Source organism: Microtus oregoni, unplaced genomic scaffold (assembly GCF_018167655.1).
Source record: "Microtus oregoni isolate MIOR12 unplaced genomic scaffold, Mior012 000004F_ref0000308, whole genome shotgun sequence".
Taxonomy (NCBI): Eukaryota; Metazoa; Chordata; class Mammalia; order Rodentia; family Cricetidae; genus Microtus; species Microtus oregoni.
This window is the reverse complement of record NW_024543063.1, coordinates 39,073,204-39,096,821: the sequence shown is the minus strand read 5'-3', so window position 1 is coordinate 39,096,821 and position 23,618 is coordinate 39,073,204. Positions and strand designations below refer to the sequence as shown.

At 44.4% G+C, this 23,618-nt stretch overlaps 1 protein-coding gene across 1 annotated transcript in view; it reads left to right on the top strand.

The window, feature by feature from the left end:
- Nucleotides 1–23,618, top strand: part of Wwox (WW domain containing oxidoreductase) — an 876,711-nt gene that overhangs the window by 235,883 nt on the left and 617,210 nt on the right. The window contains exon 6 of the mRNA XM_041649948.1: nt 8,537–8,625. Coding sequence (XP_041505882.1) covers nt 8,537–8,625 — 89 coding nt within the window. The remainder of the gene's footprint in view (nt 1–8,536; nt 8,626–23,618) is intronic.

The following is a 23,618-nucleotide window of genomic DNA, read 5'->3' as shown; positions in this document are numbered from 1 at the left end:
GCATTTTTGTATTAGAAGCAAAGCAGACAGCTGGATGCAGCAATGCTTGCCTGTAATGCTGAACTGGGGAGGCTGGGGTAGGGATTATAATTTTTTACTTTAATGTTTTATTTTACATCCCAGCCGCACTTTCCCCTTCCCCTCCCTCTTAGTCCCTCCCCTAACCCCAATCTGTCCCTACCCCCCAATCCACTCCTCCATTTCTTTTCAGGAATGGACAGGCCTCCCATGGATATCAACAAAACATGGCATAGCTAGTTAAATTAACACTAAGCACCTCTCCATGTATTAGACGAAGAGGAGGAAGGTTTGTAGGAGCTGGGGGATTAGGGACACCACAAGAAGACCCACAGAATTAACTAACCTGGGATCACAGAGACTGAACTGACAACCAGGGAGCCTACATGGGACTGACCTACGTACGCACTCTGCACATATATTACAGTTGTGCAACTTGGTCCTCTTATGGGGCTCCTAACAATGGAAATAGGTCTTCTCTGGCTCTTTTGCTGGCTTTTGGGGGAATCATACTTTTAAGGTAAGTAAGTTCCATGTAGCAAGACCCTGTCTCAAATAACCAGGACACTTGGGAAACCACATGGTATATAGACTAATTAAAATGCATAGGAGCTGGAGAGATGGCTCAGTGGTTAAGAGCACTGGCTGTTCTTCCAGAGGAGCAGGGTTCAATTCCCAGCAACCACATGGCAACTCACAACTGCCTGAACTCCAGTTCCAAGGGTTCCAACACCTCGTACAGGCAAATCAACGTATATGAAATAAAAAAATAAGAATAAAAGAAAGAAAATGCATTAGGGGCAGGAAAGAGATCTTACATACTTCCTTTCCTGGTTGTTCTATTAGATGGTGCATTTACTGGTGTCTATTTTTTACTTTTAAGCTTGTCTTAGGCTGATTCCCAACCAAGACTGCTCCTGATGCCGACCTGGACTCACCCACCTGGGAGCTCTAAACATCACAAGTCAATTCTAGTTTTGTTTTCCTCCCACATGTCCCTGCAAAGAGACTGCCATTCTTTGTCACCATTAACATCCTGTAAATGATACTGGAAAAATTAGAGTTCCGATGTCCCATGTAGGATATCAATGAATTATTAAAATGGTTTGGTTTGCCTATTGTAGTTCTCTGAATAATGTCACGTCAATAATATGCTCAGCACCGGTGTCCCTTGCCATTGTAAATGTGACAAGTCCTATTTAAGGTTGCAGAACATAAAACCAGGACTGAGAGACTGTAAAGAAGGACCAGAGCCATCAGCATAATGCAATTAAGGCCCATTGGATTAGAATTTGCAAGATGCCATTAGCAATAAGCTCTGAATGTAGATTATAGCTTTGCTTACAAGGTTTGGGTTTTTTTTTTTCTTCCAGCAGTAACGCTTCTCTTGTAAATTCTAAGTGTGTAAAATAAATATGATATAAAGTAGACTCAAATGAGAATATATGGATGTTGTTCATTTCTTGGTAGCTTCTTCAAGCTGTGTGTTAGAGAATATGAGGCAGGGCCAGATCACAGTGTGGCAGGTGGCATCCCCAAATCTTGATTGTCACCTACCCTCTCCTGCAGTGCCTCGTTGAAGTTCTCCAGTCGTTGTTTTCTCCTCTGCATAAATGGTGCAAATTAATATGTACTTCATGGGAATTTCATGTCACTGTAAATGGTAAAATGTATCGGAGCTGCTTGTTACTGTTGCTGCAAGCTGGCATATCTACACAAATGCTTCGTTACACATGTGGTTTTTTACACTAGTTTCTTTACATGAGTGTTTCTTTGCACTAGTCTCTTTACGCAAGTATTTCTTTACACAAGTGTTTTTTTACATGAGTGTTTCTTTACACAAGTGCTTCTTTTACACAGATCCAGGACAAGCACTGTGTTTGTACAGGATAGGGGTGGGTAGAACCACCAACTGTGCTCTGCCTGGAAGAAAGATTACACAGTTACTGATTCCTACTTGTCTTAGTTAGGGTTTCTATTGCTGTGAAAGGACATGGAGACCATGGCAACTCACGAAAAAAGCGCATTTAATTGGGGCTTGCTTACAGCATCATAGGCTTAGTTCATTATCATCATGGGGTCAGTGGCTGCATGGCAGCATGCAGGCAGACAGTGGTAGCTGAGAATTCCATATCTGGATCTGAAGGCAGCAGGAAAAGAGAAACCCACTAAACCTGGCTTGAACATTTGAAACCTCAAAGCCCATCCCCAGTGACTTCTCCAACAAGGCCATGCCTACTCCAACAAAGCCACACCTCTAGTAATGCCACTGTCAGTCTTTGGGGGCATTTTCATTCACGTACTACTAAACACTTAAGTGTTGCCTCTGCAGCTGTCTGCAATAGACAGGATTTTCTGGGCATACATTCAGAGACCCAGCTCCATGAGGCCACCCAGTGCTTCTGGGTTTCTAAGTCCTTTTTCTTCCATCATCAGTTGTACTCCTTTTTAGTTTTATTTTTAAAAACACATGTTTGTGTGTTCGTGAGCCTATGCAGGGTTGTCGGCACAGGCGTGGAGGTCAGAGGACAATGGGAATCAGTTCACTCCTTCCACCGAGGGGATTCTGGGCATTGAACTTAGGTCATCAGGCTTGGCAGTAGGCAGCATCTCTCTGTAATCTGCTTTTTAACTCTTATCATGATTTTAGTTTTAACAAATCATAAGAATGAAGAGCTTCTGTCTCCTACCATTTGACCAGCTGAATGTGTGGGCCATGATGTGACCCAGATGCTCCTCTGGTCCATCCATGTGGGGTGACGTGCATTCGCAGGCTGTTATTCAGGGTCTAATCCACTTTCCAGCCTCAGTTCCTAATAAACAGCAACTGTTACTCCTATTTTACAGAGGAGAACACTGAATGCCTCAGGGGAATTAATTTTCCCAGCTAGTCAGTGCCGGGACGTACAATGCATTCTGACTTGATCTGTAGTGTAATTGAAATCTTTACCAATGAGCTTGGGAAGGCGTGATGACATGGCTTAAGGGATGTGGTGGGCTTCCCCCACTGTCCTGAGATCACGTATCCCCCTTCACAGAGGTACTATTGAAGCCTTCCCCAAGATAGTTATAGGAGTTAAGATTAGCAAGAGGGATCTGCAATCACCATAACGCTATGGATTGTTATTAAAAAACAGTGAGCGTTGTGTTTGAACCTTCAAATTCATAACAATGGTAGCATTTTCTGATGGCCTCGAAGCTTATATGTGTGGCAGGCATTTTTCCTAGTCTTAAGAGGTGAGTACTGTTTACACATTCTCAAGTAAAGGCAGCTGGGGCCCAGCGGTCCCCTGAGCCATGTTGTCCGTGCTGCGGTCCCCCTGAGCTGTGGATCCAGGTCAGCCTGGCTCTAGCTTCTCTGTTGAAAGTGACATCATCTCTCCACTTTGCTATCTAAATACTCATGCTGCTCCCCATCTGGTCCCTCTGGTTTTAGGCAGTCTCATGTCTGAATCACTCTTAGCCAATATATACTCACGAAATACCAGAGATCAGTGTGGCATAGCCACCACCAGCAACCCATTTGTTTCTGCACAGATAGACTAGTGGATCCCAGAGGCAGGTTCTAGAACTTCATTATACACAGAAAAGGAGGCTTGTTTCCCAAAGGCTTGTGCGTCTGTTCACTTTGACAACAGCAAGTTGTGTCTTAATCTCAGAGAAACAGGAAAGGAGGACATGGGTTTGGTGTCAGCCCTCACTGTCCTCACCGTGAATCTCCATTCCTTTCCTGGGCTTTCCTGAGGTTTGTACTGTATCCCATCTAGTTAAGTTACCCCATTTCTCTGCCAATGAAATGTGATTGTAACCAGCATCCTCCGCTGCCCAGTGGAACTCTCTTGAGATCCTGCATGCACCTGATTGCCCTGTCTGCATTGCAGAAGATGGAGGGAGGCTCCATGACCAAGATAGACCTGGGTCCACCCACATGCTTGGTTCAGTGTGAGCAGTGGAGGGTCTTTGCTGTTTTATGATGTTTTGATTCAGCGCCTGTTCCTTACAGCATTTGCTGACTAATACAGACCTTGCTGGATATGCTAAGGAGTTTTGAGATTTTGCTGGCCAGTCTGAATTGGAAAGGGGGCTTTCGCAAGTATGTTCTGCCAAAGTAGAGAACAGGCTTTGTTCTAGATTCTCCCTGTTCTAGAAGGCACATGCTAATTGAATCACTTGTTAGTAAAAGTAATACCTTTTTATTATGACGATGGGTCATTTCCAGATCTTGACTATGGGGATGATTATGAAACAGTGCATTGTTCTTTGTTTTCTATTGCTGTGATAAAGAAATGGCCACCAAAAGCAACTTGGGAAGGAAAGGATTTATTTTGACTTACATGTCCTGATCACAGTTCTGAGGGTAGCCAAGGTGGGAATTAAACTAGGGCAGTCATCTGGAGGCAAGAATGGAAGCAGAAATTGTGAGAGAGTGCTGTTTACTGTACTGTTTAGCCTGCTTTCTTATATGACCCAGGATCACCTGCCTAGGGGATGGCACCACCCACGGTGGGCCAGGCCTTTCCACATCAATCATTAATCAAGAAAATGTCCTATAGGCTTGCCTATTGGTCAGTCTGATGGAGACATTATTCAGTAATGGTTTACTCTTCCCAGATGACCCTAGCTTATGTCAAGTTGACAAAAACTGAGCAGCACACCCATAACAAAATGTCACATAATTTGGCAAGGATACACCAAGCAGAAAAAAGAAAATGAATGCATCTCCACATTGGTAAAACCCTCCTAATAACTCTGATCTAATAAATTTTAGTATTGCCAATGTTGAGATTTTTAGGTTATGACAATGTACTGTATAAGAGCTCTCTACTGTACGGAGCTGGATGCTGGGTGTGTGAGACCCTCTAGATCTATTTTGATGTATTCCTGCAAGTCTACCACTACTTCCTAATATAAGCAATGCATTAAACCAGCACAGTGATTTGTGGCCTGCCCTAGATCAATCACTGCCAGGTTGAGTCTCTTGCCTTCCCTCCGCTGATATTCCACAGCCCCACCCTTTAGAAATGAATCCCGTCTGCTGTCTGTCCGCCAAGCTACACCTTTCCCAGGTAGAGCACAAGCCACAGTCAACATTTCTAGGAAGCTGCTAAGTTTGCTCGATAATCGGAGAGCAAGCCCCCTCCCCAGCACAGGAGTAAACACACACTCCTAAGCCAATTCCCAAAACAGCATTCTACCCCCCTCCTGGACTTCACTGGGTTGCATACAGTTTTTCAGAAGCAAGAAACCAGATAGTCAGGGCAGGAGAACTCTCTTAATAATAGTGTGTGGACTGGAGTCTCTATCCCCAGGAGCCTAGTAACCCACAGCTCGTGGATTAGTTGGGTGACCCCATACTCCCCCTGGATGTATATGTCCTGGGTTTATTCTTATTAGCAATGGCAGCTAAGTGCTGTATTTTGAAGAAAAAAAGTGGAGGGGAATTGAAAGATAACCTACCAATTTTAAGTTACACATAGAGAGGAATGTGTGGGTCACTTGGCTCCACCATCATTTTCCTTGGATTGCTTTGGGGTCACCATCTGGGAATGTTCTCCCTGTTTTATGGAGAAAATATGTACATGCATTTTCATAATGTGGAGCATGCTATCCTTTGGGGTTTCCAGCAATGAATGATGTCTTAACAAATGCCTGACTTTCCTTTGTGATGTAGTTGCATTTTGTTAGGAGTCTGTGTATTGCAACGATTGTCTTGCCCTGGATAAAGGAAAACGGGAAGCATGGGAGTTAGGGACTGTGGCTAGGGGCCAACAGTCATCTGATTGTTCTAAAGGTCAAGTACTTAAGTGCTATCATGCACGCACAAGATTGTGGGCTAATCCAAGTAGACTATCAACACATTTTAGATGTTTAACAGAAGTTTTACCTATTGGATAGGTACCAGTTAGTGGACAGAAGGAGGAACAAACAAACAAGCAAACAAATAGAAAGCTGCATCATTTTGATACCACAGTGCTTTGCACAGATGTGACCTTACTCAACTTTCCTCAGGTGCCATGGTGGCTGCTCAGGTATCTCTTGTAGCTTTCATCTGTCTGTGCAGCTTTGGCTACCTCAGAACTCCTGACCTTTCTTCCATTCCCTCTTCCTTTTTAGTATTATGGGCCCACACCACCCATTTTATTTTTAATTATGTGTAGGTATGTAGGTAATGTACCCGTGAGTGTAGGTTTCCCACTGAGACCAGAGTTGTTGGATCCCCTGATTGGAGTTACAGGTGGTTGTGAATCACCGTCGTGGGAGCTGGGAACTGAAGTCAGGTCCTCTGTGAGAGCAGTGTGCTGAGCCAGCTGCAGTTCCTACTTTTTTCTCTCTAGAGTGAGGGCTATGACTGAACCTTTTGTGGACTGCCCGGCTCCAGGATTCCCTGACGTAGGAAAACTGAGAGCACTCTTTACTGACACCCCTGCTTTCCTGGGTCCCGTAGATGCTTTCCTTCCAAGTCAGCAACATTTCAGTGTTTGCCATTGTCACCCCAAATTTGGAGTTTTTGCATTCAAAAGATGGATCTTATCACAGCCACTGACATGCTGTTGTATCCAGGGAAAGCACTTAATCACTCTGTTCCACTTTTTCCTAAACCTGGGCTCTGTTAGTAACCATGGTCTGGGTCCTATAGGACCTAGTATCAGTGAGCTGGTATGATGTGGCCTTCAAAGAGGACCAAAGTCAATCACATCACGTATCCATCCCTCTTATTGGCATGTGGCATTAGCATAAGAACTTGATACAGGAGATGCCTCCTCCTAGTTAAATTGACTGAGCATCTTCTGTTTTTCTAGGACACTCAGCTGGCAGTTCCATTAGGACTCATTAATAGTGAATTAATCTTTTGCAAATGAGGAAACTGAGGCTCAGAAATGTTAAATGTTCCGAAGTCAGTATGATTTCCGTGCACACTGGCTCTTGGTCTTTGCTCATAGCTTATGATCTGGGTTAGAGCCCAGTACAGAGGCAGCCAAGCTAAGCTGGCTACCGCTCAGCACAGCCCGGATCCATTCCCAAGTAAGACAGCCTGCATTTGCTTCACGGCATTGGAGGGGTCCTGCTATTCTCCTTAGTCTGACTTAGGCATCACAGTCTAGACTAGAATTCTCAAGTTTGCCATTTGTTTCATGAGCTTTCTATACCTGAACAGACAGGTAATACTGGACGTTCTTGGAAGAATTAGGTAGGTCTCAGAAAGAGTTGGTATTTAATCTTGTTCCCCACAGTTCACCCAGAGTTAAAAGTATAGAATATTCCATATACATAAGGTCTCAGAAGAATAGCCCTGGGGTCTGTCCATGCAGGATCCTGCCACCAAGACTATGTCCACTAGGGCTTGACTGGTCCCAATCCCAATTCCTCTAGGAAGGCTGATTTGGGGCCACTCTTTCCCCCTTCTTTGCTCTGTAGTCTCTTGTAAATTGCCGCCCTGGAAAGTCAGGGGAAATATTCCCAGCTGTTCAGTATTTTTTTTGGCGGATTTTAAATGTGTGTTTGTGCACGCATGCACACATGCACTTACACAAGTGCAGGTGTGTTTCTGTGGAGGCCAGAAGAGAGCATCAGATCCCCTGAGATTGGAATCAGAGGCATGCGTGAACTACTGAACATGGGTGCTGAGAAGCATACTCTGGTGCTCTGTAAGAGCAACAAGTGCTCTCAGCTGCTGAGCCATCTCTCCAGTACCTTGCTGCTGCTGGTGTTGCTTTTGGTGTAGACTCTCTCACTGGCTCAGAATTTCTAAGTAAACAGTGCTGGCTGATTAGCAAATCCCCAGGGATCCTCCTGTCTCCGCCTTTCCAGTGCTTGGACTACAAGGCATGTGCCATTACATCTGGGTTGTAATCACACCTAAGTTCTCGGAATCAAAATCACATCCTCTTGCTTGTGTGGCAAGCAATTTCCGAGCTGATCATTTCCCCAGCCCTGCCCTTAATTTATTTGGAGTCACAAAAACGTCTCACCATGTTGCCTCATTTGGCCTTAAACTCACCCGGTAGCCCAAGCTGACCTGAAACTCACGACCAGCTGGGGTGTCAGGATTGCGTGTGTGCTGGACCACCACCCCTGGTTGGATTGACCTTAAGGGTGATGCAGGCTTAGTGGAAGCGTTTCAGAACCTGGGTGGAGTCTTTTTGAGATCACAGTATTGTCCATTGCATTGCGGCCAGGCTTGCTCTTAGTCTCCCGCCCCCATAGATGTAGCTCTTTGGAGCACATATTTAAAGACAACATGAACTAGAAAACTCCTTGGAGCCTCTTCCACGTACTGAGTGAAGCCATGCACAACCCCCAGCCTGGATCTCCAGCCGAGTCCCAGCCTCACATGCTCCCCGGACTTGGCAGTAAAAGCTGTGTTCTTCCATCCATTCTGATGATGTATAGTCTCTCTGGGCGTCTAATATTAAACAGGGGAATTCGGACATGTTCCATAACGCATTTACTGTAACTTGATACCACGAACTATACTTGCTGTTATTTATCATTTCTTTTTTATTTTCTCTCGTTCCAGCACAAAGCCAAGGTAGAAGCAATGACCCTGGACCTGGCTGTGCTCCGCAGTGTGCAGCATTTTGCTGAAGCGTTCAAGGCCAAGAATGTGTGAGTGTTTCAGTGCGGGCTTATACATCATAATTGCTTGCTATCGTAATGTCTTTATCAGATGAACACTATCAGGAGAACGCAAGGCTGCAGTGCTGTCTTGGCATCCAAACCGGAGGCTCATTTATATTGGCACTGTTGAGGTGGACTGTATTTGCTTGACTCTGAGTCACCCTCGTTATGAGATGTGTCATCAATCTACTAACAGCTTCACAGACCAAAAAGAAAAGAGAAGACATTATTAAAGCACACAAGGCTGCTCCACATTAGGGCAGTTTTAAGATGTACCCTCTGACAAACTTGTGTATCTCTCTGAATCGAGGAAAGGTGTACCTCAAGGGGCATCCAGGAACCTCACTTATTCTGTACGGACAGGGTTGAAATCCTCGGCACACTTTCTTCTAGTTATCATCAGGCCTTTGATGCTTTGACATGGGTGTAGCTGTGGACACAGATGCAGGCTGCAAGACCTCGGGGCCTTTCCAGTCCCTGGTGCCTCCTCATACCCACAATCCTGGCTGGATCTTGCATTCGCTTTATCTGCTGACTTCAGAAGTGAGGATTCTTCATCAGCCCTTAAACATGCCTTAGTTAGGGGGGCTGTATACTCTACTACCCTCCAGAAACTTCCCTTCCCTACCAAGAAAGAAGTCAGAGAAAAAAAAGGAAGAAGGAAGGGGCAGGGAGGGCATGAAGCAGACTCAGGCTTCATGCTAATGAAAGCAGTGGTGGCTAGCGATGTTGTAATTATAGTATTTTGTTTCCAAGGTTTATTTTTATGGTTGCTTCTATAGGGCAAGCAGTACTAGTTTCTCATTAACCATAGTGGCTTTGGTTTCATTAATAAATAACTTCACTTAATTTTATTTTCCAGTGAGGTGATTGAAGCATGAGGATTAAGTTAATCATAGCCCCAGTGGTGCCAAGGGGAAAATAATGGCATGAGTGATTCCAACATGCCTGGACTGGTAGGGCTCAGACTAGGCCATGCTGAAGTTCCCTGTGCGCATGAGAGGAGCTGGGGAAGGGATCTTTAATCAGGTATTCAAATACTGCTGTGCTACCTAGCTTCTCTTCCTGGGTCCACTCTGGTCTTTTAGACCATCCCAGTATTTGATCTTTACTGAGCAAGTGAGTGGACTGACTCCTGGGGCAGAGTGTCCTGTTCAGTGTACTCCAGACTTGTATCATTCCAAAGGGAAGACACTTCATTGACTCATAGGCAGAGCTAGATCCACCCTTGGCCCTGTCAATCAGAAATGTGAGCCCTGCCACATGCTCTTTCTGGTGCTGTGTCCTCGCTAGCTGCCATCCCTTGCCAGCTATCAAAGGGGCTGGAGAGCAGGAATAGCAGTGGCTCTCACGTTTATTCATCTCATCCTCATCCTTTGTTTGTCTACTTACCAGGCATTTGCCAAGCACATCCGAATCCCCAGTCATTCTTCTGGGAGGACATTGCTGGCCACTGGAGCCAAGGTGACCTCAGCCAAGATGGCCACAGCCTTAAATGTCAGCAAGCTATATTTTATTACTGATGCCAACTCCTCATCTCAATAGGTCTATAGTTGCAGAGGGACAAAATTACTAGCAACCCCAGCAGCAGAAGTAAAAGCTTATTTTGGGGGGTTCAGTTGGGGCACACACATTTAGAATGCCTTGCCTGCACCTTCTGATTCAGTTTCAAAATCACTTTCATGGAGGGAGTGATTGTATACAATATGCAGATGAGAAAGTGAGGCTAGAAAGATAGGGTAGGAAATGCATAGACAGCATTTGGTAAAAGAACGGCCCCAGGTCCCATGTGGCCCATCACACCCTCTGATCTCCTGTGTGCTACCGTCTTTAATATAAAGACAATAAAAAGTCAAACTCAGAAAACTAGTGAGTTTCTTAGGAACTTCTCCTTCCTCCCTGGTACCCACTGCCCTGATTAGGTCTCAAAGTGTGTGGCTTTGCTGAAGAGAGCTGACTGATCATAACCCCGTTCTCAAAGCTGTCATTAGATTTTATCCAGCAAATAGTTCAGAAACTATCACACCTAAGGGCCTTTTATAATCACGGACCCAAACTCTTGGAGGGAAAACTCGCCCATTCTGCACTAATCTTTGGTTGCCAATACTTGTATGTTCAGGCCCAGGGGCAAGGTTTCCCTTAGACTAAGGCTTAGGACCTGTGCTGCCTGTGCCTTAAGAGTCCAGGGTTGCTCACAGCGTGGAGAAATACTGCCGTACTGCAAGTATGTATAAAACAGTGAGTGATTTTCCCTTTTGACATACTGCCAGTTCCGAAATCTCCCCTGGAACGGCAAATGACAGCTCAGTGCTAACGGTCTCCGGATTCAGAGAGCTGTCAGAAGTGAATTTAAGTGCCGGTGACCAGGCTGCCAGAGAAACATGTGTAACTCTAGCCTTCTCATCACCTCCCATCTTTGGACATTAAGATTTCCTCGTGTGTAAAACATAATGACAAATGAAAGCATGCCTGCCAGTTCAGAACCAGTTCCTTTTTTGTGTGCAGTTGGACCAAAGAAAGGAAAAGCCCTCTGACGTGAATTCCACGTGGGCGCTCCATTATGCTCCCCTGAATAGGTCTGTTCACAGCCTGCACACGAGCTCTCTGGAATACCATCAGGCTCCATGCAATCCTCAATACAAGTGTGACCTCACACCTTGGGATGGGCAGTGCATTTATGTTGTCACTTGAGGATGGCGAAAATGACAGGCAAAGGCAGAAACACTGGTGGAAAATGAAGCCTGTCACGTGCTGCAGAGCTGGCCTCTCCCTAACCTGGGCAGACTTGAAATCTGCCTCCCCCGTAGATGACTTCTCTTTGGAGGCTAGGGTAGGCTGGGGAGGAGAGGACCGGTACAGAGCGAGCATGGCTGGTGAGGGTTACAGAAGCAGTAGGGACAAGCCAAGCATTTCTGTTAACGCTTTTCCTGTTCTGTGTGTGTGTATGGATGTGTATGTCGTGGCCAGAGGCTGACATTGGATGCCTTCCTCAGTCACTCTCCACTTTAGTTTTTGAGACAGGGTCTCTTCACTGACCCTGGAGTTGGCTGTTTGGCCAGGTTGGTCTGTCAGTGAGCTCCAGGGCTCCTCCTATCTCTGCTTCCCCAGCACTGGGGTTACAGGTGTGTCTCGCTTTGTCTGGCTCTCACGTGACTGGTGGTTTGCTTGAGAATGCCCTCTATCAGCTTCTGTTTGAATGCCACAAACATTTGGTAGGACTGTTTGGGAAGGATTAGGAGTCATGGCCTTGGAGTGTGTTAGATGGAGAATCTGAACACAAGATTGTCTGCCTCCAGGCACATAGAGGACACGTGACACTTGCCATGCCTGTTCTCTGAGGTCCTGTGTTCTACCTGCCCAATCTGCCTCCTCCACTTGCTTGCTCATTGTCTTTTTCATCCATTTCTTCTGTTATTCCCCGCTACCTCTTCAGGGTGGTCAGCTCAGGAACCTCAGTCTGCTTCTCGATACTTCTTGCCAGAGTCTGTGATGATAGTGGTGGTCAGCCAGTGTGTCTCAGGCCAAATTATTCTGGGCATTACTGGAAAGTTCCAAACCAAAGACTGTGGCAGTTTCCCACCAAGTTGAATTTTTTAAAAAGATATTTTGGGTTAAATTGGCATTCAGAAAGAAGCCAGACTCCACAGTGCTGGTAGGCAAGGGTATCTGTCAGTGGGGAGCAGCTGGGGCAAGTCCTCTTGTGATCACCCAGGCTGCTCATCTGGGTCCCCTGTGAGAGACTCCAAAGCCTCCACTTGGTGATGGCTGCTTGTGTGCTCTCAATCTGGCTGTAGCTGTTTCATTTACCAGAATAGAAAGCCTCCATCTTGAGGCCCAAAACAGCTCGGCGTTCCAAGGACAAGATGTTCCAGAAGCATGTTCTTTCTCATTAGCGTTCTGTCGTTCCCAATAAAATGGAAGGCTGCACTCCAATCCTGCAATTTTAAAAGCTGGGAATGGCCCACCATAAAGGACATGGGTTACTAGGATTCCTGTTGCCAGCCAGCTCTCATTGGCCAAGGGCTTCATTCGTCCTCAAAGAGAGCTGCAATTGATAGAAAATTCATATTAACCTAGTGTGCAATTCTGAAGGCTTCTAGAAGTCCCCTTTTCATCATGGGTTTCTATTTCTTGTCTCAGCTTTCTGTCTCCAGTATAATTTAAATAAATTAGGCTTCATTTCACCAAGAAAATCATACCGAAGTGTGTTTTATTTAAAGGTTAAAATAAAAGTTTTCTAGCCTTTACTTATTAAACATTTGAGGAGAAAAATCTTTAGCAAAGTTGTTTATTTTTACTCCCCACTAGAAGACGTTCAGAACTTGAGCTATTAACCCGGGACATTATATTCTTGGATTCGTATTCCAGAGTTCTGTCTCTTTTCCATCTATAGAAGTGGGTGGGCCATAAATTATTAAATAAAACCCAAAATTTGAGGGCTAAATTACCCAGAAGACCAGTGTGTAAATTACAGATTGATCTTCCCTTTCCTCCCGAGCTCAGCTTGGCGAATAATGTTTTAGCCAACATTTCTGCATCAGTCTTTGCTCAACATGAGACATCCATCCTGCTCTGTGTACACTGGGACCCTGGTGCCTCGCTTTCCTTCACAGTGTGAAAACTCGAGGAGAGAAAGCGCTGAGGCTCATTTCCACTGCAACAGATGCTCTCAGTTCAGATCTTTGTTATGATGTCTCGGGGAAGTTTTATGAAGTCTATCAGTTCATTGTTCTTCTACTCTATGTGTTTTCCATCTTAAATCGTTGAAAAACCACATTATGGGCCATTTAATACATCTAGAAACACCAGGGAGCATTGTGTCTCTTACAAGCTCTTTTTTTTTTCTTGTCTACTTAACTCTTTGGGTGTCAAATCTTTTTACATCATATTGTTTAAAAACATCTCAAAAGTATATCATGCAGTATCTTGTATTAGACAAGAAAAATGAAACAACAGCTCTGTCAGTATAAAGTAGGGCTCAGTACATTTTCCTGTAAAGGACCAGAGAGGAAATACCTTACATTTTAAGATGATGAAAAATATCTTTGTAAAAACTCAATTCTGCCGTTGTAACATGGAAGCATCCATCGACAGTGTGTGCCTATATAACTTTATTATCAAAAAAACTGTGGGCAGTATGTATCGATAAAACTTTATTGACAGGAAAACCATGGGCAGTGTGTGCCAATAAAACTTTATTGACAAACATTCCCTAGTAATACTTCTCAGCAGATACATTATGTTAACCCTAGGACAATAGGTCACGACCCCTCTTTCAGTAGAAATAACGGGTTTTGGGATGTCAACTGAACCTAGATTTCAATTTCAGCTCTACTGCATTTTTTTCTTAGAAAAGGGATCATGTTGTGACTGGCTATGACAGGTAGGTACATAGAGCTAATCTGTACATGATCAGTTTCATCACTCTATAAAAGCTGCCTTGGGATTCTTAGGAGGTGGGAGAGGATTTTGAGTAGAACAGTGTGCCTGGCTACGTTTCCTGGGAAATAGGACCTTATAGGAAACAGGCCAAGTAACGCCCTGACTATCATTAAATCAGGAAAGTCCTGAAGCCCCAGTGGGAACTTGAAGGCATATAATGATATTGGTGATGACTGCTATTTATCAGCTATTAGTCACGTGTCAAACACAACTAAAGAGTCAGAGGGCATGTCCAAAATAGGAAAAAGAACTACAATGTCTTCCAGTTCTGTACAGTTCAACGAATGCTACATTTTATAGGTCAAGAGATTAAGGATCCTCTCCAAAGTCATGCAAGCTAATAGCTGCTCTGCTAGGTTAGGTCTTAATCCCAAATCTCCATTGAGCTCAGCAAACACAATTTGGAAAATAAGAGAGATCGGACTTATTTGGGAAAAGGTGCTGTGTAGCACACATTGCCTCCCGCAAGAGGTTTGTCCCATTAATTGGATGGATGACAGCTCTTATCTACGAGGATGATTATTAAGGTCACTTCAAGGTCAGAGTCGATGCTTTGTGAAACCAATTTTCTAGCACCAAGAGAAGATTTGTTTTGCTGAGATACATATAAAAGAGGCTAAGCAGACCCATCAGAAAAGAGGCTCAGCCCCTCAATTAAGGTACCCAGGCCATTTTCTTTCAAATGTCTAGAAGGTTCTTCTCCACGGAGTCCCCTTAAGCAGAAACGGCAGCTATTTGCCCTCATTTACTGTCACCTATATACGTTTACGCCAAATGTCAGTGCTCATTTCCCTTTCGTTCCTACTTGTCTTCAGAATGATGCTTATCAGTAGACAGGCAGGACCGAAGGGTCATTTTGCCGTGTACACCTCTGAACCAGGACCATTACTTTCACATGCAAACTCAGCTCCGATTCGGACCTGCTCAGGGGTATCCTGCTGCCAGAGGGACAGCTGCTGCACTTGCTGATGTCCCCCAGCCAGTGCTCAGAGAACAGGTCAAACTTCCTGTGTCTTTGATAATTATCTGTCCCCAACCCTATGCCTCTATACCTTCCACCCAGAGAAGCATCCGCAGGGTCTGCATGCTGGCTCTGGCCATTACCTTATACTGTTCCCTCCCACCAGAGCCTCCTGTTTCCCTCCTCTCTCCTTAGCGTCACTTCTGCACCAACGAATCCTTTCTCAGAGCAGTGGTTCTCAACCGTCCGAATGCAGCGACCCTTTAATATACTTCCTCATTTGTGCCGAACTCCAATCATAAAATTATTTTGTTGCTATTTCATAACTGTAATTTTGCTACTTTTATAAACAGTAATGTAAATATGTGATTGGCAGGATGTCTGATATGTGATCCCCAAAGGGGTCACGACCCACAGGCTGAGAACCAGTGTCATAGCGTATCAACAACACACCAAGACATCACAAGCAAAGTTCGGGCTGCTCTCTGTTTTCTGTGTTGATTTGTAGTTGTTGTTACACCAAACCCCAGAGGATCAGAGGCAATGGCTAATTCATCTCTGACTTCATTCTCTATCTTTGTTCTGTTACCTATGAAGATGGTGACCTAAGCCTATTACTCTGTCTTTGTGTTGGTTGATCCATCAATGAAAATAAGACGAGATGGTCAAACCACTCTGGGGTTGTTGAGAGGACTGAATAACAGACTCTTCTCTGAGTGTAGCACCGGGTGTCTGGTGTGCACTTAGTGCAGGGTCCTCGCTGTTGCTACCATTATCTCATTATCAGCCCCTCTTCAGTCATCACAATGCCTATGGCAAGCTCCGAGGAGCTGGTACCTGAGTGGATGGGAAGAGGGGGAGAGAAGGACAAAGTGGAGGCATGGAGGTCCATGTGGTGAAACATTACTTTGAAATTCATTTTTCCATTTGTTAATTTTGAGGGCTTTTTTGAAACGATGTTTTGATAGCCTAGGCTAGGCTAGAATACCTGATCCTCCTTCCTCCATCTCCCCAGTGCTGGGAGTTCAGGCCTGTGCCACTGTGCACAATTCCAAACTTGACTGTTAGGGCACCAATTCTCGACCATTCAGTATCCGTGAGTTGATACTCCCTTATGTAGTGTTAAGGTTGAGTATGTCCAAGCCTTGAGAAATAGCTATTAAAGATATTTTTTAAATTATGTGTATATGTGTGTGTGTGGGGGGGGGGATTGGGGATCTATGCACACAAGTTCAGGAGCACTCAGACTCCAGAAGAAAGTGATGGATTTCCTGGAGCTGGAGTTATTGGCAGTTGTGAGCTGCCTGACATGGGTGCTGGGAATTGAACTCAGGTCCTCTGCAATAGCACCGAGTGCTTTTAACCACTGTGCTATCTCGTCAGACCAAGAAACAGCTTTTTAAAAAGTAATGGTACTTACCATACTTATCTGAGACAAAGAAACCAAATGGACCCTTCTGGGAACCTATGGAAATGTTTCTACGTTGAAGAGTCAGCTCTCCCTGATCAGGTCATGTGACCCCATCAACTAGGGACTGCTTGGAGAAGAGAGAGACTGACACCCTGAGTCCAGGGCAGGGAACCTGGTCTTTGGCCCTCAAAGAGACCACCTAGCTCAGCAGCTTTGAAGCAAATCCATGGCAATGTTACTATTGGGAGCCTTTTGCTTATGGAAGACTTGCAAAATGCATTCCAGTGTCTGTGTTTTTGAGCTGCATTTCCTTGCCTGACTCATGGATCCCACTTGGTTTTCTTCCTCTGTACCATCCTTTCCAACTCCACTGTCATGTCAGGATTCTGCGTTTACATAATTGACACATTGAGACGCTGTGCTTAAACTACAGTGAAATCGCATTTTAATAACATGGGAAACATCTTTTCCCTCAGTAAATTGTTGAGAAGTTAATTCTTGTTAGCCTAAGAACTTGAATATACTTGAAATAAATCAGTCGTGCTACGCCGTGCTGCCTGCTGAAAGTCCTGGAGGAAGATTCCCCTTGCTGATAAACCGCTCTTCCAGTGCTCTGTTTGGAGTACTGCGCATGCTTTCTTGTCTTCATTTGGAAGCACTAACTCAGAACCTTGTCTCTCAAACCATCAGTGGGTCCTCTCAATTAGCAGCCCAGTTCTTCATTTCTCCGCTTGGCCTGGCGCTGCAGTTCAGCCACCAACTAACTCGTGATAGTAAGATAAAGGTACTGGGCAGGCCAGCTAGGGCTCCACAGTGAGACTCTGTCTCAGAATAAACAAACAAGCAAACTAAAGTTGGCTTGATCCAAACACTGATAACCAGAACCAGACAGGAAAGGGGATCTGGTTGTCCCAGAAGTGTGTAACAGGTAGGTTGACAAATTGCAGCTCCTGGAAGTCACACTGAGCAGAATGTCTCTAACCTGAAAGGACAGCAGTGTCGGGATTGCTACAGGAGCTCTCTGAGGTCTCAAGAGATGGATGCAGCCATTCTCCCTCTTGGCCATTACAGAATCATCTAGGAACCCCTAACAAACACTGATACACACCTGCTACCACCAGCCATTCTGCCCTATGGCCCTTGGGTGTGGATAGATGGATAGATAGTTGGATTAAAAGAAGATGCCTTTGGTAGCTTTAATTGTTAACTTGACATAACCCAGAGTCATCTGAAAGAAGAGTCTCAGTTGAGGGATTTCTCAAATTAGATTGGCCTGTGTGCTCATCTGTGAGGCATTAGCTCGATTGTTAATTGATGTAGGGCCCAGCCCTTGGTGGAAAGTGCTATTTCACGAGCAGGTGGTCCTGGACTATATACGAATATCAGCTAAGCATTGGCCTGGTGCTTTCTGCTAGAAGAGGTTCTGGAAGCTCAGAGTGAGGATCCTAGGATGCCTACCCAGGCTTGCCCCACATGACAGGGATCAGATGCCATACTAGTTACCTTGCTTGGCATTGTGATCAAAGGAATCAAGGGTCCATTTTGGCTCATAGTCACGTCACAGAATGCATGTTAGGGTATCATCCTGTGTAGTAGTTGGGGGCTTTGGGCTGTAGCATCTCACTTTATAATAGATCAGGAAGCAGGAGTTTTGAGCCAGAATCAGACATGACTATATAACCTGTAACGCCCACCCACAGTGACCTGAGTCTGCTTGGTAGGCTCCTAAAGATACCGCAACCTCTCAGCATAGCCACAGGCAAGTGAAACTACTCCCTGGTGTGGGACTAGTAAGAGATCTGAGGACCCTTCCATTGCTGGACAACAGAGATTAGGATGGAGCTGGGAAGCATGTGAGTGAGTGAGCAAGCCCTAGGCAAGGGGTTCACGAGCTACTGGCTGCTGTCTGTCACTTAATTCCTAGCTCGTTCTTAGTCTTAGTTGGCAATTCCTGGCTCTTCCTTGGATCTTCTCAGTAATGGAAGTACAGCTCCAGCTTGTGATTATATGCATTTCTTTCCTAGAACGTCTTCAGACTTAACTCTGCTCTTCAGAGTTATAGGAAGGCAGGGCTCCTATATTTGTTCTTGATAGAATGTCTCCCTGTTAGAGGGATGGCTTCAACTTGGTCTTGGACAAGATGTACACATGATATTTGAAGATGGTACTGCAAAACATATTCTAGCCTCAGCTACACCAGTCCTACTGGACACAAGAGCCTTGAATTAAAGACATTTCTTTCTCTATCTTTCCTTTTCTTTGGAGGTGGGTTTCCAAGTTCAGCAGCTTCACGCCAATTCATGTCTGTTTTATTTGCTGCTCTTTTTCTGTTGTACCCACCCAGGGGAGGCTGGGTTTGTTATACATTACCTACAAAGGTGAGCAGACAGTATAACTGCCAATTCTGCCTCTTACCACCTGTGTTTCTTCCTCCCTTTTTTGTATAAAAAATACTTATTTCTTTGAAAATGCCATATATGTATAAAATTTGATTTTGTTCCTTCCTTCTAACAGTCATTTTTCTTTTCTTTCTTTCTTTTTTTGTTTTAAATCACATTGACCTGGCTGAACATTTTCTTTTTGAGACCAGTTTTTGTGTAGCCCAGGCTGGCCACAAAGGCCTCATCATCCTCCTGCCTCTATCTCACAAGGTAGACCAGATGTCGTCTTGTGCTTTAAGAGATGTGTTGTGGTGTTCTATCCTCTGACCATGATGTGACTTTTGCCTATTTGAATTCTCAGAGGCTGCTGATCCCACTAATGTTTAGGTTCATGAGAGTGTCCCAACCCCCAGGATAGATAAGTGACTCATGGGTACTGGATGAGGGAGCAGCCGAAGAACCACCTATAACATGTTTATATATAATATGTTTTATTCCTTAAGTAACCCTCACCCATATTTCTGTTAGTAACTTTAGTTAATCTCATTGGTTCACCAAGATAGATTTGAGTAAAATCCTTTCATTGTTCTATTATTGATGTCCTTTCTGGGGTGAAAGAGCACATTTGTTCAAGCATCCCCAGAAAAAGTCATCCCAATAAGCCTGCTTGCTGAATCCCACTTAGTTATTTTGTAAAGTGTTTTTCTTCACTAATCTCTGGACACAAGAAATAGTTCTAGCCAGTCGTCTGTGCTGGCTCCCTTTGGCACTGGGGCTGGTTCAGCCACTTGGAAGCTGGTGACAAGGGAGCCACCTGCAATCTAATCTTCAACTGCGTGGGCACATGCTGTTCACAAGCATGGCTGTATTTCGTTTATTAGCTACTCCCAGGGCCCACAGAGTCCCAGAGGATGTCAGAGTACATTAATTTTTATCATAACTTGGATTCTCCCAGGTCTGAATGGCAGCACATAGCTGTCAAGGGCTTTCTGAACTCGATTACAGCTTCATATATCTCTAGGCAAAACAGAGGAGAGAGTCGTCATTGGCGAGAGAAATGTACAAAATGCATGAGCTGCTGGATCGTCGGACTTGACCATGTGCTCAAGTACACGGCACACACTGGTTTTGCCCCATTGTCCATATAAGTTCACCTCTGTCTACCCTTGTGAAATCCTCCACTCTGCCTACATGAGAACTACCCAGTGTGTGCATAAAATAAGTTCTCTATGAATCATGCATCTTTTCGTCAACCACTATTTTCCAGCTAGTCTATGAATATGAATATGAGTTTTCCTGTCTTAACGAATTTCCACCAGAACTTATACATCCATGGTGTCACCAGGAGTTTATCAATAATAGATTGTTATGCTTAATATCACTTTATGCCCACAAAATGTACTTTTAATGGGGAATGCTAACGTATGCCAGGGAAGTTTAGTTATTTGTTCGTTACTTGTCAATAAGGTAAAATGTATAAAGGTTGCAATTTGTCTGGAGAGGAGGTGACTCTGTTATTATTTTAGAGGCTTTCGAGGCTAGTGTGGGTATAGGGAAAGTGGTGCTCATGGGGGAGCTACCCCACCTTGCTGAAGAATGCAGTCCAGCGTGCTTTAGCTGCTGGCTTCCTCCTTGTTACTAATACTTCTGTGCGTTGAGTTGTAGAGTTTACTGCTGTGCATTGTGGTCTCCCAAGAGATTTTAACAGCATAAGTAAAATTCTTCAGGAAGACACAATTCATTTGTCCCTAGAAACCCATGGGGTTCCACTAAGACTCGATGATGGTGCCTTTTTCCCGGCTTAAGGGAGTTGTGTTCAAATGTGCATGCAAGATGATGGGAGTGGTCCAGGCTGATGTCCCTTGCCCCCACTCCCTACTTGTCCGCATTGGGCTGAACATTGATTTTTCCATTTTATCAAATACTTCTTAGAATCAGGAACACGGGACAGCAAAGTGCTTAAGTGCAGAGGACAGGTTTGGAAGTTGCTAAAATCTGCAGCAGAGAGTCAGGCCCCTGCACTGTAGCCATCATGCCAATCTGGCTAAGTGCACAATTATCAAATCGATGCCTTTCCCCCTAGAAACCTGTGTTGGAGGAGACGTGGGTGTTATTTTGTTTTACACCCCTGCCTTAGGATCAATGAGGTTGAGATTTCACTTCTGGGACTCGGATGCTGGGATGGGAAAATATAATCAAGATAATGGACACAAGGCAAAAATTTAAGAAAATAACCAAAACAAGAGTGTTTTCATTTTCTGCTAAGTGTCTGTACTCATGTTCCGGAATCTACTCTAAGAAGTTGCAAATGGTGCATGAAATGAAAAATTCCCGTCAGTCTCCAGGGGACAGAGCCAGAGCTTTGCTCTCCTCCTCGTGGTTGTTCCGATTGCTTTCTCTATTCCAGCTGAAATAGAAAGAAAATATTAATTAAGCGTAACTAAGGTATTGTGACCGCAGCACCCACTCCTGGTTAATTATAGTATTAACACCCAGGGGTGTCCATCAGATTCATGGCACCTTTAGAGACATGACCCGCCCACAGCACAGCTGACAATCATTGGCCACCCAAGCTGGGTTTGGTGTCAAGGGTGATCACTCGTTTTACAGGCTTTCTTTTCTTCTTAATTTAGAGAGGAGGTGCTCTTACAGGGACTCTGATGAGGGCACTGGGAACAATCTAGTAAATGTGGAGCACACTGTATATGTATTGTGTGTGTGTCTGCATTCTTGGTGGGTACCACTCCCCAAAGTGTATGCCAGAAACAGGAAACCAGGTAAAATATCAATAGATTTTTTTAGGCATCTTCTCCGTCAAGGTCAGTGGCAGAAATATTGTATATAGTTTCCTTAAAATATTTATTTTTAATTATGTGTGTGTGTCTGGGGGCCAGTAAATACATACATATGTACAGTGCCCCAGGAGTCCAAAAGAGGCTATTGGGTTCCCAAGGAGCTTGGAGTTATAGGCAGTTGTGAGCTGCCTGATTGTGGGTGTTGGGAAACGAACTAAGGTCCTCTGGAGAAGCAGTCAGCACTCTTAACCACTGAGCCATCTCTCCAGAACCTGTATATAGCTTTTTAATTCTCATAAATACCAGACAAACTGGGCGTGGCCGTTCTCTTTTAGAGGAGACGCAGCAATAACTCAGAAGTTTATTATTTTTCTAAGATCCACTTGACTGATGAGGGGTAGACCCAGGCAGAAAAACAAGATTTTTGTGTCACATCGTTTATCCTTTCCGAGAATCGCATCAATCCAAAGTATCCTCTCTTGAAAATATTATCACACATACACACACACACACACACACACACACACACACACACATGCACACACGCACGCTTTTAAAGTAGAGCCCATGTTTCCCCTTCACCTCTCAATAAAATGGTAAACATTTCCTGTAGAAGGCTTGTATAAAAGATAGTCTCTGTTTATTCGTCTTTCTAAATAATGTCCTTAATAGGAAGTGTATTATGATGCAACTCCCCTCAAGTTAAAGTCATTGAATGTCATATCTGGATTTCCACAGAATCAATGCTTCACTATCCTATTATGTAAGACTTACTTTACCAAGACTTGAAAGATATTTTCTGCAAGACCATCCATTAAATTGAGATTTTTGGCAAGTCAGTTGCATATTTATCCAATTCATTATACAATATTTGTTTTAATTTCTCGTATACTCCCCCAAACCATCATGAACTGTAGCTAGGGCATGTACCCTGCATAGCTGTGGTCCGGGTGGGTTCCAGAAGCACCGAGACTTGCAAGTGGGTAGAAGCAGCTGTGGAAGAAAATAACTACTATGGTCAAGTTCGTGCTGCCTCTCATGAATTCAGACCAAACTAGCCCATGTTAATTTAATCAAGGACCCACCTTGTAATGCTCTACAGTTTCCACCCCTTCCTTGTCTGGGAGAACACACTGGTAGTTATGAGGCAAGTTTGCCAAATGGTTTTCTTAATGGAACACGGCTCCGTATGCCCTTTGCATCGAATTTCACAGTACTTCCAAATAGTATGAATTCTTGCAACTCACTTGAGAAGTACCCCAGATGGTATGACATTCTGTTTCTAGAAGGAAATGGAATATATTTCCTTTTGCATTGCATTCCATTTAGCTCATTCCTTGGCCTGGTCTGAAATGGGATCCTGCAAAGTCACAAATGTTGGACCATCACGAAGGTCCCAACTTAACCTGGAAAATCCCACTTCGTTTATGGAGCATGCTAACAATTTCGTTTTCACAACATTACTGTGACTCCCCTCCGTGGTGGTGGCTTCTGTTGCTCTGAGATTCCTTTAAGGCCTCATTCTCCTTTCTCATGGTTGACATTCTGGGCCATCTTGGGCTCCTGGAGTCATAATTTAGTAATCTTATCTCCAAATTATAATGCCTGTCTATTGATCATCCTGCCCTGCCCGATGCATGCATTCAGATTTGCACAAAAGGCTTACCTTTTTTAAAAGCTCATTTTTTATTATGGATTGTGTGTGTGTGTGTGTGTGTCTGTGTGTCTGTGTGTGTGTGTGTGTGTCTGTGGTTATGTGCTCAGGAGTGCAGGTGCATGTGGGGGCCAGAAGAGGCTGTCTGGTCCCCTATAGCTGAAGTTATAAGGAGTGATGAGCCACCCAATGTGGGTGCTGAAAATGGGCCTCAGATCGATCCCCTGTAAGAGCAGTGAGTTCTCCTAACTGGTAAACCATCTCTTCAACCCTAAGACTTAGTTCTCACTGCATGCCGTGCCCTGTGAGACCCGACTTTCTTCCTTCTGGACCTTGA